This window comes from Beta vulgaris, chromosome 2 (assembly GCF_026745355.1).
Source record: "Beta vulgaris subsp. vulgaris cultivar EL10 chromosome 2, EL10.2, whole genome shotgun sequence".
NCBI classification, from domain to species: Eukaryota; Viridiplantae; Streptophyta; class Magnoliopsida; order Caryophyllales; family Amaranthaceae; genus Beta; species Beta vulgaris.
In genome coordinates, this window is record NC_079203.1 from 16,744,115 (window position 1) to 16,760,124 (window position 16,010).

The following is a 16,010-nucleotide window of genomic DNA, read 5'->3' on the forward strand; positions in this document are numbered from 1 at the left end:
ACAAGGCATTCACAACTTCATATAACACCATCATCACCAAAATATCACCACAATATCTTTCATGCATAGTAACCCATTGTTAACCTTTTCACTTTTCTTTCAAAATATGTTCACTTTCTTTGTTTTTTTTTTCATTTCTTTTTCTTCATTCTTTTTCATATTGCCAAAATCTCTTTGAACCACATTCGAATTCGATGATAAAGCTCATTAATAACACTTTCCTTCAACAAAACCACGCATTAACTACATCCATGTAATACAGTTAGGGGTGTAAGTTCGGTTTTTGGTTTGGTTTAAGGTCAAAACCAAACCAAACCAAAATAAATTCGGTTTTGAAATTTCCAAACCAAATCCAAACCGAAATTCGGCTCAATCCAAACCAAACCAAACCAAAATATAAAATCAAAAACCAAACCAAACCAAACCAAACCGGATTTTTTTTATCTTTCAAAATCCAAACCAAAACAAACCAATTTTTTTTCATATTCCAAAATCCAAACCAAACCGAAATGAAATTAAATCAAACCAAGATAAAAACCAAACCGAATTTAAACCAAATTTTTTGATAATTTGTATTTCAAGTGACAATATTTTTGTATTTTCGTAATTAATATTAAAAAAAAGAAACACAAAAAAATAATAGACAAAATTCGTATGTTAAGTGACAATAATTCGGTTTTTTCAGTTTTCCAAAACCAAAACCAATCCAAACCGAAAAACCGAAAAAATATTTTTTTCGAATCCAAACCAAACCGAATTTCAAAAAAAACCAAACCAAATTACTAATTCGGTTTGGTTTGGTTTGGTTTTCGGTTTTTAACCAAATAACTTACACCCCTAAATACAGTATGACCAAAACTAACACTTGCTCGCCCAAGCTAGGCTTGGGACAATAATCAAATGAGGTTAAGGGTAATAATATGGGTGAAAGTAGCAAGAAAGGGTCAAGAAAGCTCAGCGGGGCTAGAGACGGGAAATGTGTAAACAAGTAGGACTCTGGAGCTAAAATCTTGAAATGAACGCCTCAATCATATCAAATAGTGTACACAATGAAGTATCAAGGATGTACCAGGTCAAAATCAAGATCAATACATCAACTGAGGAACTAATCACTCATGAAAGAACATAACTGACACAGATTCGTCAGTTTATTAGGCACAGAAGCTCACATGGGTCAATTTTGTCTGCACAGTAAAGTTAAAGCCAGCCAGAGAGATCAAACAGTCTTACCACAGCCAATCAATCGTATCACAATTATGCTATGAAGAATCATGAAACCACTGTACAACAAAGCTGTAGAGCTGTAGTAGAGATATCCACAAAATTCTCGAAGGTGTGCCAACAATAGTCCCATAGATGAAAACTATAATGAAATGAGCTATCTAAAATGCAACTATGATGCAACTAAGCAAGCAGTACATTTTTTTTGGTAACACGTAAACTCCCACTCCTAATAAGCAGTATAAACCGTGCAACATCCTATGAAAGCAATGAAATCTACACTAAAAAGCGATAAAAGATAGAATATTCCTCCCCCAAGCTAGAATTTGCAGTGTCCTCACTGCATAAACTAGTTTAGAAAAAGAATCAGAACCAACCCCGACAATCATCCAACACCAAAGTCACCCACTAACAACCATAACACATCACGAAAACCATACACAAACTCCAATAATCTAAAATTTCAATCAATGTGTGCAAAAGATTCTCACAAGAGGGCATTAAACAAAAATCCAAGCGAAAATTTGGAATAAACATAAACAACAAGTACAAGTGAGAATAAATGCTTACTACCCAATTAATTGGGGAGAAGAGGCAAATATGCTCAAAATCCATGTTGTAATGCTTCACAAAGACGAACTTGAATCTAGTTGGTGCCTACTTGACAAAATCTTGAAACCATCATCAATTAAATTATAGAGAAGAGGTAAGAAAATGAGAAAGTAATAAGAAAAGAAAATTAAAAAGAAAGAGAAAAAAGGAAACAAAACAAAAGAAGAATAAATAAATAAATAAATAAATAAATAAATAAAAGAACAAACTAAGTATCGAAAAGAGGGGAGAGAGAAGAAAATAAGGAAAGCTGGGTTTGCTGGTTGTCCGCGTGTGGGAGTTCAAGAGGATGGGAAGACTGTCGGCGATGCTGTGCGGGCAGGAGACGCGAGGGAGGTGCGCTGATAATTTGTGAGGGCGAGAGGGGTGGTTACGGCGCCGGCAGGTGTGGCGCTGTGAGGAGTTCGAAAGGCGAGAGGGAGGCGTCGCGTCGCCGGCGGGTCGGGGCTGGTCGGATGCCCGCCGGTCGTCGGTACAGGAGGCGGGGAGAGGGCGTGAAGGGTGGGGGGGTTGAGGAGCTTGGGGGAGGTTTTTATTATTTTTTTTTTGTTTTTTATTTTGGTACTGTGCGGCTGGTAGAAGCACTTCGAAAACCTGCGGGCGGACAGACTGTGGTGAGTGCGAAGAGGAACTTAGGCGGCGGGCGCGAGTTTTACCCCGCGGGCTGGCAGAAGGTGGTGTGAGAGGGGATTCGAATTCCCGCGGGTGAGCAGTAATTGTCAATGTAAAGCATGTAAATCCCGCGGGCGCATGTTTGAGTTCGTGCTTTCACCTAGGGTCAAAATTAGCACACCAAAACCACTAGACAACACTTGTTAGCATGGTTAGTCTGATAAAAATAAAAAAATGAAGATGGAATTCAAGTGAATTCAAAAAAAAAAACTAAAAGAAACTAAGTGAACTAAAAATTAAGAAACGAATTCAAGTGAATTCAAAAACACACAAAAAATTAAAAATAAATTGAATTCAAGTGAATTCAATATGCAAATGTTTTTGTTCTTTTCTTTTTTTGTTTAGATAAATGAAGAGTAAAAGGAAAAAGAAGAGTTAGAGATTCGGGTTGCCTCCCGAATAGCGCTGGTTTATGCAGGTCCCGCACGACCGTTTACCGCTACATTGCACACAGATCGATCGAACCTCTTTACCTGTTGGCATCCATCAAGGTCAAATTCTTCACTTGCTAGCATCTTCTCTATAGCATCCACTTCATTGCTCCATATACTGCCATCACCTGTGGAAGACTCAAGACAAAGTACCGCCTCCAAGGGGTCTCTATAGAGAGCTTGGGGCATGTTATCATGGCAAATTACATCAACCACATCAATACTCAACACTTTTCCTCTAGCATAGGATTTTTAAAGCAGTGCTTAGATTAAAAGTGACCTCATCATCTCCAACAGATAGTGTAAGCTTACCATTTTCACATCAATGACGGCACCTGCAGTATGAAGGAATGGCCTACCCAAAATGATTGGAATTTGCCGATCTTCCTCCATATCAAGTACAACAAAGTCCACGGGAATAAAAAATTTACCTACTCTAACAGGTACATCCTCTAAAATACCTAGGGGGTATTTAACAGAACGGTCAGCCATTTGTAGAGTAATATTGGTAACTTTCAAACTTCCCATATTCAATTTTGAGGAAACAGACAATGGCATAACACTCACACTAGCCCCCAAATCACATAAAGCTTTATCAATGAACAAACTACCAATGTGACAAGGTATAGAGAAACTACCAGGGTCTTTTAATTTTGGTGGAGATTTATTTTGTAAAATGGCACTACATTCTTCAGTAAAAGCAACTGTCTCCACCTCGTTAAAAGCCCTTTTCCTAGTCAAGATATCTTTCATAATTTTGCATAAGCAGGCACTTGAGTAATTAATTCTGTGAAAGGAACTGTTACCTGAAGATTCTTGACGACTTCCAAAAACTTACCAAATTGCTTGTCTAGCTTACTCTTGAGGTGACGATTGGGGAAAGGAAGTTTGATAGGAGGAATCTCAATAGCAGGCTTTTTGGCTTCATTGGTCTCTTCATGTTCAGTGGCGTGCTTAGAGTTCTCCTTGTCATTTTTAGCTTCAGCTGGGACCTGTTCCTTATCATTTTCACACTCAAAGTATCATCAATAGGCATGGGTGGTCCATTGTAGTGAGAACCACTTCGGAGAGTGATGGCATTTGCCGAATCTGTAGGCTGAACAGGTTGTGCTGGAAGAGCACCTTGTTGTCGAGTAGAGTTCGAAGTAGCCAATTGTGCCAACTGATTCTCCAACATCTTATTGTGAGCAAGAATGGACTCAATTTGTGCTTTGTCAGCTTGTCGATCCTTTTGCATTTGTAGCATCATGTTTCTCATCTCAACCATCATTGGATCGGCAGGAGGTGCTTGTTGAGATGGATTAAAAGGTGGTCTAGAGAAACCAGGAGGGTGTTGGGAAGGTTGTTGGTAGTACTCTGGTTCAATTGTTGTGCTTGTGGTTGTGGTGCAGGAGGATTTAGGACATTAGTGCTCTTGTAAGACAAGTTAGGATGATTTCTCAACCCTGGATTGTATGTGTTGGAGTATGGGTTGTTCGCTGATATGTTTGAAAAGCATTAACTTGTTCGAGAGAACTCCGACACTCTTGTGCCCAATGTCCAACTGCCACAATTATCACACAAAATCACGGATGTAGTACCCAAAGCAGCAACACTTGCAGGAGAGGAGAGTTGCATATTGTCAAGCTTATTGCTGATTGATTCATCTGTGCAGCTAATAGGGATATAGAATCTATCTCATGCTTCCCACCCTTGTTAGCTAGTCCTCGAGGATTACCATATTGAGAGTTGTGGATAGCCATCGATCAAATCATGTGCAACATTAATTTCTAGTTTCATGAATCTCCCATTTGCTGCAGAGTCAAGGATAAGTCTCGAGTTGTTCCCCAAACCATTGTAGAATCCTGAACTAGGAACCATTTTTGTAGACCATGATGGGGACATTCTCTCTGAAGATCTTTAAATCTTTCCCATGCCTCATGTAAAGACTCATCAGTCCCTTGGGTGAATTTGTAATCTGACTACGCAACCTAGCATGTCTTCTCTGGAGGGTAGTACTTTCTGTAGAAAGCTAGAGCCAAGGTATTCCAATCAGTGATCCCAAGAGTGGCTCGATTAATCCCATTGTACCACATCTTTGCCTTGTCTCGAAGTGAAAATGGGAAAAGAATCTCCCGAATCTGATCTTGTGTCACTCCCTGCTGCTTAATGGTAGAGCAATATTGGCAGAAATCTTGATAATGAAGATTAGGGTCTTCATTAGGTCCACCACCAAATTGTTTTCTTTCGATCATGTTTGACAATGCAGGTTTGATCTCGAAATTTACAGCTTCGATTTCAGGCATTTGATTTCTTGGGAAGTTCAGCCAAAGAGGGTTGGGAAAAGTCAGTAAGCCTCTGAGCCATCTCTGATTCTGGTGGAGAATAGAGACAATGCTGTAGAATCAGAGTCAGAATCCAAAGGATTATCTTCCCTTGGATTATCTGCAACTGTCTGGAAAAGTTCTTTGTCTATGAAAGGATCTTTCGATTTCAGGATCAAATTGTAGGCAATCTGAACTCAAACTCCTGCGCATAGAAGAACTAAAGAACAAACAATTAAGAGATTTTGTCCCAAAGAACAAGTGTTCTCTGAGACGGAGTATATAATCTAGACTCTAAAACAATTAAAGAAAATGGAACAAAACCGTTTCCCCGGCAACGGCGCCAAATTTTGACAGGCTAAAGTCGTATCACCTTATCAAAAGTAATCCTAAGTCCTCTAACAAATAGTAGTCAGGGAAGTAGGGTCGAATCCACAGAGAAACAGTGTTCTTTTCCTAATTGTCAATCAAATCTAGAATATAGGAACGATTATACTAAACTAGAATATAACTATATCAAGAATTATCAAAATAAAAGTCTAGGGCATAGGTTCACCAATGATCAATATTTCGGGATGAAACACAAAAATCAACAATTAATAATGCATTAAATAGATTGATTCGCTCTCTCAAGTCTAAATCAACATAGAACGTATTAACAGGCTCTCGCAATTTATTAATACCAATCTACCTATTGAAACTAGCCTTAATATCAAGTTTATACCTCTCGGCGCATAACCTAATATTGCAACACTATAACAATCAAATCTGGCCAAATTGGATTGAATAGACATAAAAACATTCAATAGGAATCAACATGCATAATAAAAATCAATACTTTAATAAACATCCCTTCCTAATTGATCATGGATCCCCCTAAACCCTAGAAATAGACTACTCAATCATAATTGGGGAAAACATATTCATAATTAAATAAGCAAACATGAATTAATAATAAAGGATTGAATAGGAATAAGAAGAGAAAGAAATAATACCAATTGTAGAACCAATCTTGCAAAAATCAAAGCTTCTATTGAAAATTCAATGTAATTGGGAAAAAACAAAACTAGGGTTCTTCACTAATTGAGAGAAAAAAAGTTCTAATCTTTAATGAATTAATGATGGAAAAAACAAAATAGAAAATAAGATAGGAAATAATACCTTTCTATTTCCTAAAACAACTAGAAAAATAGAGTCTAATTCGTCAAAAGATAAAGCCCTATTCGACTAGGAAACCCGGAATACCCGCGGCCGCGGGTTTTCGGGCTGCAAAACAGCGTCAACTTGCAAAGACCATATCTCCCAAACTAGAAGTCGTATCGGGGCGTGTAATATACCGTTGGAAAGCTCTTCAAGTCTAGTTTCCAACCCCACTGGAATCACTAAATTCAGATCTCTGGATAATGAGTTATGATCAAAAGAGTGCACATGACTCAATTTCCATACTTCTTTTAACATGTTTCCGCTATGTTTGAGTTGCAATCCGACTCGAAGATGCCCTTTGGACTTCTCATTTGACTTAGCTCCTTCCTAGATGCTTCTCATGCTTAAGCTTGTCCAATAATACACCAATTGTGTTCTCAATACCTGAAAACTATCAAAAACACCGAAAACACACACAAGAGTGATATCTTCTCAACTTAAGTAACTAATATGCAATTATTGACTAAGAATGCAACTAAATGATCCTAAAATGCAACCTAAATGCATCATGAAATGCCTATAATAATATGACTCATCAGGAGTATGCAGAAGTAAGAGCAGTAGACAGATTTTGATTAGATGCAGCAACAGTAGATGACACAAAAGAAGCATGCATCCAACATATATATAAAGACCTTTCTTCAGCATACGAAGCACAATTTGCTTGTTCAAGGAAAGGTCCTGAAGCACACATGTATCATTTACAAATGATATTGAGCAGTTAGCATGATGACACAACTTATAAAACGATATTAAGTTGAACTGAAAGCCTGACACATGAAGAACGTTCTCTAGATTAACAATACCTCCTAGAGAAATAGTGTCTTTATGTTCAACTTTGATCTTATTTCCATCTGATATAGTTATCATAGGATGAGGTTGTGTGATTTTAACATATGAATGAAACATATTTCATTCTGAACACATATTCTCAGTGGCACCTTTGTCTAGAATTATGATATTTAGAAAATAAAGAGATATTACCTGTTAAATGAGAACTGACAGCCAAACCAATTGCTGATTCATGATCAGAATTTTGAGTATGTTGTTTCTTAGGTACTGTAAGAACTGCTTGTGTTGCTCTTGTGTAAATGTGGCATGAACAATACTAGTTTCTTCAGCAGAACTTTTAATAAAATCAAATTGAACTGATGAATTCTCCAACATTTATCAATTGTATGATTCTTCATCTTGCAATGATCACAGAACAATCGATTCTTAACAAGCATTCTTGTACCACTATTAATGAAATTCTTGGAGAAATAAGGCTTATCATTCATCCTATTTGCTGAAAATGTTGTATTATCAACATTTGAAGTAGAATTCAGATTAGCTAACTATTTGTGAGTCTCTTCTTGAAGCAATAATCCATATGCTTTAGATATTGTTGGAAGAGGACCCATCATGAGTATTGTACTTTTTGTATGAATAAATTTTTCGTTTGTTTGCATCAAAAGTTGAAACAACCTTTGCTTCTGTTGAGATTTGTCGAATTTGTGGGTAAGAGTGAATTACAGCCAGTACACTCACAGGAAGGTGATGGATCCAATCCATTCAACTGATCCCACAACAACTTGTTTTTTGTAAAGAAACTAGTAATTCCTTCATCTTCTCCTTGTGATATATCACCTAGTTGCTGTTGTACAGAATACAGCTGAGGTCCTGAGGATTTACTAAACCTCTCTTCAAGATCAATCCATATTTCTCTTGATGTCTTGAAGTATAGAACACTTCTACTTATTGAAGGTTCAAGAGAATTTAAAATCCCCGATATTACCAAATCATTACATATGCTCCTTAGCTTGAAATTTGACGAAGTAACTACTGCTTTCGCTAATGATCCATCAGCGGAACACAATTTATTTCTTGTTGATAGTGCAATGTTCATAGATTTTCTTCAATCATTGAATCCAATGCCACTGAAAGTAGAATTCACCAGTTTGGATGCATTGATATTGTTTAAGAAATATTATGAACTAGAATTTTTTGATAGATCTTGAGTGTTTGAAGAAGAATTTTCAGCTAACATTTTAGATTTGAATGTTTGAAGAAAACAAAAAGGAAAAATAAATCAGATTATAAGAAATCTGAAATTTCTTTGCGAAATTTTTTTCTTGAAGGAAGAATTGATCTACTGATTAATAACAAAGAAGAATGCAGGATCAAAATAAGATCCGCTCTGATACCATGTCAAAGTTCAAGATTAAGAACTCTTTGATTGAGAGAAAATAGACAGAGAAATAGAAAAGAAAAGAGAAAAGAGTTTGATCTGCATTGAGTAATTGAATTATTACAGCATTGGTTTGCTATTTATACAATAGGATGTGAGGTGTCTAACAACCTCCTTATTTGAAATTTTTTCCCCTTTTACCCTCTCATGTCCCTATCATATGGTCCACCATTACATTATCAATTCAATTTTACCCCTTTTCTCTCTCCTACTTTGACCTCTTTTTATTTGTTTATTTATCTTAACCCCTTTCTCTCTCCTACTTTACCCACCCCACACCCACACAAATGGATCCTCCTTGGTATATGTACGAACAGTTTCAAGGAAGATCTTTAGGAAACGGAGGGAGTAGTAAACAAGAAACAAAACTAAGGAGGCATCAAACGGGGTACAACAACACCCCTAACATCCTCATCTAAAATGGTACTAAGACCTATAGGAGCAGAAGAAAATATAGAATTAGGGAGGAGTTGAGTGACTCCATGATTGCCAAGCCAATCCGTAGCTCGATTATCCTCATGATACATGTGCAATATTCTAACTTCTCATTCTTCTTGTTGGATCAGGTTGATACATTTTTTGAGCATATGAGAGCATGCATTCCTGCCCCACTCTTGGTTTTAAATCAATGTCACACAAGCAAGATTATCCATTTGAACCATCAGCTTCTTAATCTGCAATTCTTTAGCAAATTCCAGGCCCTTGGTAAGAGCTACCACTTCAGCTTTGAAGCCATGACTATGGCCAATGTTAATTGAAAGAGCCGAAATCATACCACCATAATGGTCTCGAAGGATCGCTCATCCTCCTGCTTGACCAGGGGAGCCTGTTGGCGGCACCGTCAGTGTTAAGTGCATACCAATCAATAGGGGGAAGCTTCCAGTTCACACCCACCTCTTCCTTCCTTCCTTGCGCTTTGTTTGGCGGATGTAGGTGTTTTGTTTTTCAAAGCTCCTTGGAATCTCATTATATTTCACATGGATAAAAGCTCCAACGTCTTGAGGCACCTCTTAACTTATTCCAAAGCTGATGCAATTACGCCACCTCCATATTCACCAAACGAAAATACAAAAACGGGTGGCCCATATAGGATAACCCTTGTCATCTTTATATTGCAAGTTAACAATGATCCATTGTTTTAAAGGGCTTTGGAAAAATTCTGGTTTGTCAGCAGGTTCACCCAAACTTTTCCACACCAAAAGTTGAAAATCTGAGCCATGATTATTTAAAATTTTGGTGTTTATTTATATTAATACCAAATTTGATTAATTCAAATAGAGCCAAGTTTTGGGAGTCGTTTCAAATAGTTTTGTGGCGACCTAGTACTTTTTATAACATGTTAAAAATTTGCTCTGTTTTTGGGTCAAATTTCCTACTTTTCTCCCTTTTCACTACTCACTCTTATTTTCACTCACTAGATTGTCATGACCAATCAAAATATGTTACATGAATTATTATAAGGGCATCACAAAACATCGTATTATTCAAATTCGGATAGTATGGAAAAACATCCAAAATTTAGAATTTACACAAACATGTTTTCCTTTGATATATGATGTATCCATTATTCAATAACTTTGTCATTAACTCCCCTTTAAAAAACAAAAAGAAAAATTTGTTTTTTACGATTCAGAGAAAGAAATTTGATAATTTGTCAAAAGGTTATGCTCAACATACAACTAAATTTAATACTGTGCCCAAATGTTTTGATGGTAATAATTTAAGAAAATTTAGTTGTGGCTTATTCGGTATCACTATGTTTTTAGTTTTATGGTTTTTTATATTTAACAATCTTATGATACATGTCTTACAATTAAAAAAAAAGTTATTCAAACTTAGTAGAAATATAATGATTTTAAAATTTGACAACTAAAAAATAAAAACCGCTCATGTCCTATATTTTTTATAGTCTTTTCTTATTTTAACTATTTATCTTGTTCTGGAATTATTAGTTTTGCTTCCTAGAAGCGAAATTACTATAACTTTGTGGTAAGTGAGGGACCAATGTTTGATTTTCCACTCATTTCCTTGCAACTTCCCCTCCAATTTTTCTGTCTTCACACTTTGAAACACAATCTGCTTCCTTTTCTTCAAATTGATATTCATAAATCTTAATTTGGGTGTTTAGGATTAATGTTCATTGTATTATGGAGGCAAGGAGGCATCAATTTTAGTGTCAAGGTAGTATGATTTTAGTTTCAATTTTGCAAAAGTTTGAATTCTTTGCAAATTGGATTTTCTTTAATTGCTGAATTTTCAAAATTAGGGCTTCCTATTGACATTTAATTATGCTTAATTGCATGCATAAATGTTGAGCAAGATTAGAACTGGGCATGGGCCGACCCTATTTTATCAGGTCGGCCTGTGGGCTTAGAACAATGATAGGCCAGGCCGAGCCTGAAATTTTTAGATTTTATCAATTGCCTGGCCAGGCCCACGGGCCTGCGGGCCAGGCTCATGCCTCCCGCAGGCTTGTCCTGTATTTTATGTTTTTTTTTTTTGGATTCCTGACAGTTTTAGACTATAAAAAAAAGAAGTAGCGTTCGGCTCGCGGGACGATCCACGGGATACATAGGCGGGCTCGTGCCGAATCGGACCTGAAATAAAATTTATTGATCGTGACAGGCCTACGACCCAACAACGGACAACAAGTCGGGCCTTGAGCGGGCTCTTGCAACCGTGTCGGGCCGGGCTAGCATGCCTTACAAGATCATATCTAATTTAATTCTAAATTGAAACCTTGATTACAAAAAAAAAACCAAATATTAAAAACAAAACCCTAATTGCTAAAAACAATAATTTTTTTGTTCACATCTTCTTACTTTATAATTACTTCTGTCATAAAAACCTACCTTTACCATTTCTTCCACAAACTTTTGTCCTATTTTCTTGGATCTTGTGAAAAGAGAAGTGAGTAAATTTTTCACAAACGGGAGGAGTATCTATTAACATTCATTATACCTCATTCTAAGATAAGAGTTTTCATCGTAAAAAAAAACATGACAGAGATTTCAAATGTTGTAAGTACATATAAGTTTACTATAAGTAACTCAATTCAGATATAATGCTATGTTAGTCGTTCAAATTATACATATATACTGATAAATGTTTTTGACGAAGCTAGTAAACTCTTTTTTTTCTTCAAACACCATAAGTAGAGGCTTGGAAGTAATAAAACACAGGACTCTTCTATTAGTGTGATGATATCTTGAAGCTCAATGATTTGTTGAACCATGATTTCCAATTCGCTGATCTCTTTCGTGAAATCAAGTGAGACCTTGACTCAGTCATGTTTGGTTGCTGCTCTGGCTTCTTGCATAACACAAAGTTCCTGGATCCACATGAACCTATCTCGTCCCAAGGGCTGAGTGCTTTACATTATTAAATAAAATCAACAATCAATAGGTAGTAAAAAACTATAAAGTGTAAACAACAAGAAAATAAGTTCTACGATAATCGACTTTGAATTTGTTTGATTTCAATAGTAAATCATGAGCGGACTAACAATTTAAACGTTTTTTCGCATTAACTTTTGAATTATTTTTTAGAGGTTTGACTAATACAAAAATTACGTAATTGTGAAAATGATTGTTTCGTGAATTAGTGTTCAAGATAGCTTTTAGTAGTGGAGTTAGTATTAAATTTTTGTAAAAGAAAAAAAATTAAGTTCATGCAAAATTTATTAGAGTAGCTATTCACTATTCAGGACAAACAATAGTTATTTTGTGTTGTTTTGCTGCTATGTTTATAATCTGAGAGTTACCATAAAAAAAGAAATCTGAGAAGCTTGTCTTGTTGTTGAGCATTAGTGGTTGGTACAACAGTTATGGATTATGGGAACAACTAACATACAATACAATAAGTAACAATTATCATCACAACTTTTGCCGAGCACATCATTAGCAATTAAACACTGATAAAATTGATATTGGGTTAAAGATGCGAATTAGGCCATAAAACCTGATCCTTGGTAACTGAATATCGAGGTTGACAAAGAGTTATAATTATATATTTGGCATAATAAATAATGTGTTTTTCTAAATATGTTTAGTTCGATCTGATATTCCTAGGAAACCAAATTGCATATATTATTTAGGATATACATGTAAGCAGAAGCCTCAAGCATCTTTTATGATGGGGGGTCAAATGAATTCTGTGTAGTTTCTTTATTGACTTTTTGTGTAGCTTAAAAGCCAAAAACTAGTTTTACCCCCTTTTTTAGTTGGCTTTTTTTATTTAGTGGTTGTTTGGTATTCAGTAAATTATATAGGCAAATTTTCATGATTTTTCAAACCGAATAGTTGTTTGTTGGTTGACTGAAAATGGAGGCAATAAAAATTCCTGGAAATTGAATTCCCACAAAACGTGATATTTTATTCACCTAGCCCCAATATTTCTTGATATTAACCAAACACATTAGTAAATTTCTTAGGAATTACAAAAGGAAAATAGCTTCCTAGGAAATGGAACTTTCCATGCAAATTAGATTTCCATGTATATCAAACGGCTACTTAGGGTGCTTTCTTTTCACCTGAATAACCCTGAACTTATCTGAACTGATCAACTGATTGGACCTGAACTTAACTTATGGACCCGATTTAACTTATTGGATCTGATTCAACTTATTGCACTTGATTGAACCTTATTGGAACTTATTGAACCTGATTGAAACTTATTGGCCTGATTGGAACTTATTAGACCTTATTGGACATGATTGAAACTTATTAGACCTTATTGGAGATGATTGAAACATATTAGACCTTATTGGACCTAATTGGAACTTATTTGATCTTATTAGACAAAAAAATTTGATGAGTTATAACATAAATATTACCCCTAACGTAAATACTACCCCCTCAAAATTTATTATGAAATAATAGTCATTAAAATTTACCCTTTTCAAAATTAATTATTATTAACTATCTCTTACGATAAATAATTTAACAAAAAAAAAATACTATTTATATACTTTCCTATATACAACTTTCACCACTAATATATCTAATAGTCTTGTTAATAGTAATATGAATAACAAAATAATAGACAATAATACAAGTATAATACTATACATTGTGGTACTTTAATTATATTTTTTAATAATAACATAATCATCTAATGGTAATATGAATAATAAAATAATACACAATAATACAAATATTTAATAAAATAATAGACAATTATACAAGTATAATGCGATATAATCATTATGGTACTTTAACTAAAATTCTAATAATAACATAATCAGGTAATAGTCATATGAATAATAAAATAATGGACAACAATACACATGTTTATTGATCATTGACTATTTGAACCTTATTGAAACTTATTAGACCTGATTACACCTAATTGGAACTTATTGCATCTAATTGAAACTTATTGGACCTTATTAGACCTGATTGGAACTTATTGTCCTAATTGGACCTGATTGAAATTTATCTGAACTTATCTGAACTAAACTGAACTTATTGGACTTGAAACTTAATTCATTAAGGTTAAGAGAACACACCCTTACTTTATACTAAAGAGTCCGCATCAACCATAACTGATTTTATCAAATACTTTTATGAACACTCAATATTAACAACAAATCCAAACAAACTAGTCAAGTAACATCCAACAGCTAGTTGCCAAACACCTTCTCTTTATGAATTCTCCTAGCTTTTTTACTTATTACTGCTTATTGAAATCTAGTTAGAGGTGAATTATCAAGAGGAATTACTGATTAAACCAAACACTTTTATTTAAACAACCAATATTCAAACCACCAATATTAACAACCAATACAAACAAACTAGGCAAGTAACATCCAACAACTAGTTGTCAAAGATCCTCTCTCTATGATTTCTCCTAGCTTTTTACTTATCACTGCCTATTGAAATCTAATTAGAGGTGAGTAATCAAGAGAAACTACTAATATATCAGTATATCACAAATAAAACGAAAGTCAAACTTCCCAAGATGCCCAATTTTTTTTTTTTTTTGGAAATTTTCAAAATACCCGAAATTTCTTATGAAATTTCGCAAGATGTTAATATGATATGCTACTCTTCTTAATTAACCTAATAATTTTGGACAAGCTCAGATAACCAAACAACGTATAGAAACAAAGTTTTTAAGCTAAAGAGAAAATAACAGTAGGTGTTTTAATTGCTTACCATCAGATCCAGCATTAGCGCAATAAATCAGAAATTTGGTATTGTCCGAACCCAAAGCTGGGAGGCGACCTTCTTTATCATAAATTTTCAAAGCAATTTCAATAACTCCGCCCACAAGATCTTCCTCGTTGACTACAAATTTCAGTGGGCCCGCACTTCCTAGCACGTTCACAATTATCAGAAACCGTTTATTGTTGTTGATATTCTCTTTGTGACAATCAAAACAGTTGCTCTTTTTCATAATACTACTCTTTTGCTTCTCGCTTGAGAAAATCATCTTATTTTATGACGCGTTTCTATTCATTCTTTATTTTTCGTCGGGTTCTTTTTGTTTTTCTAATGAATATTTTGGTGAAAAATCAAAGGATATATGGTGGAGTTTTTTAGGGGTCTAGACCAAGGCAACGGTAGTACCAAGCTTGTTTGTTGGAGCCGAAGGAAGAAGAAAGGAACAATATAAACAAAGAATGGATCGCGTGCGCGAGTTGCGTGTAGCGCGCAGTCGATGATGACGGTGTAGGAAGAGACGGCATGAAATTAGAGGCGTAGTTACTAATGGATTTTACCATTCAAGTTTGTGGTTTAGGATTGTCTCTGGATTCTATTTTGATGAATGATTTAGGAAAGTTTTGTTTTGGGGGAGATATTGTAAAGTTGTGTAGTATATGAGGGAAGTAATCAATGGAGAACAAATTGAAAGAAAGTGGTACAAACGACGGAAAAATGGCCTATAAGTAACGAGGCAAAGTTGTGGCATAGGAAAGGGGAGGTGCATCTGATATTAGGTAATATCAAGTACATGCTTCTAATAAAGAGCTATATATAAAAGGAAGCATATTGCAGGGGGGTAACATACTAACATCCTTGTGAGAGGAGATTACTACTAAAAAAACATAATATTTCATAGGGATCTATTGCACATGTGGTGGTAAATCGATCTCAAAATTGTCCAAAACCCGCCATCTCAACTCATCTAGAAACAACTCCATCCCTTAATACTTTAATATTGGCTCGAAATCGATAATTGATTATTAGTATATTTAATTATTTATTTGGAAAATTGAAAAATACTTGTTAATTTGGAAATCCACCTTTAGTTAAATGCTCAAACATGTTTTATATGCTGATTGCTGCATCAGCTTTTTAATTAGTAGCAAACTTTTGACTTGCATATATACTG

General features: G+C 35.1%; 1 protein-coding gene and 1 pseudogene across 1 annotated transcript; one reads left to right on the top strand and one right to left on the bottom strand.

Moving 5' to 3' along the window:
- Positions 1-4,802: 4,802 nt before the first annotated feature.
- Positions 4,803-4,901, top strand: LOC125495283 (small nucleolar RNA R71; annotated as a pseudogene).
- Positions 4,902-11,659: 6,758 nt separating this feature from the next.
- Positions 11,660-15,707, bottom strand: LOC104887242 (uncharacterized protein At4g22758). Its single transcript, XM_010671839.4, has 2 exons — positions 14,831-15,707; positions 11,660-12,043 (listed from the first exon to the last, which is right to left on the bottom strand). The coding sequence occupies exons 1-2, from the start codon at positions 15,105-15,107 to the stop codon at positions 11,865-11,867; spliced, it is 456 nt and encodes a 151-aa protein (XP_010670141.2). The 5' UTR covers positions 15,108-15,707; the 3' UTR covers positions 11,660-11,864.
- Between the last annotated feature and the right edge of the window lie 303 nt (positions 15,708-16,010).

Excerpts from the sequence above, each read along its gene's own strand:
- LOC104887242 (XM_010671839.4), bottom strand. The coding sequence starts at position 15,107 with ATGATTTTCTCAAGCGAGAAGCAAAAGAGTAGTATTATGAAAAAGAGC. Across the intron at positions 12,044-14,830 it reads CGCTAATGCTGGATCTGATG|CACTCAGCCCTTGGGACGAG; the intron begins GTAAGCAATTAA and ends AATAATGTAAAG.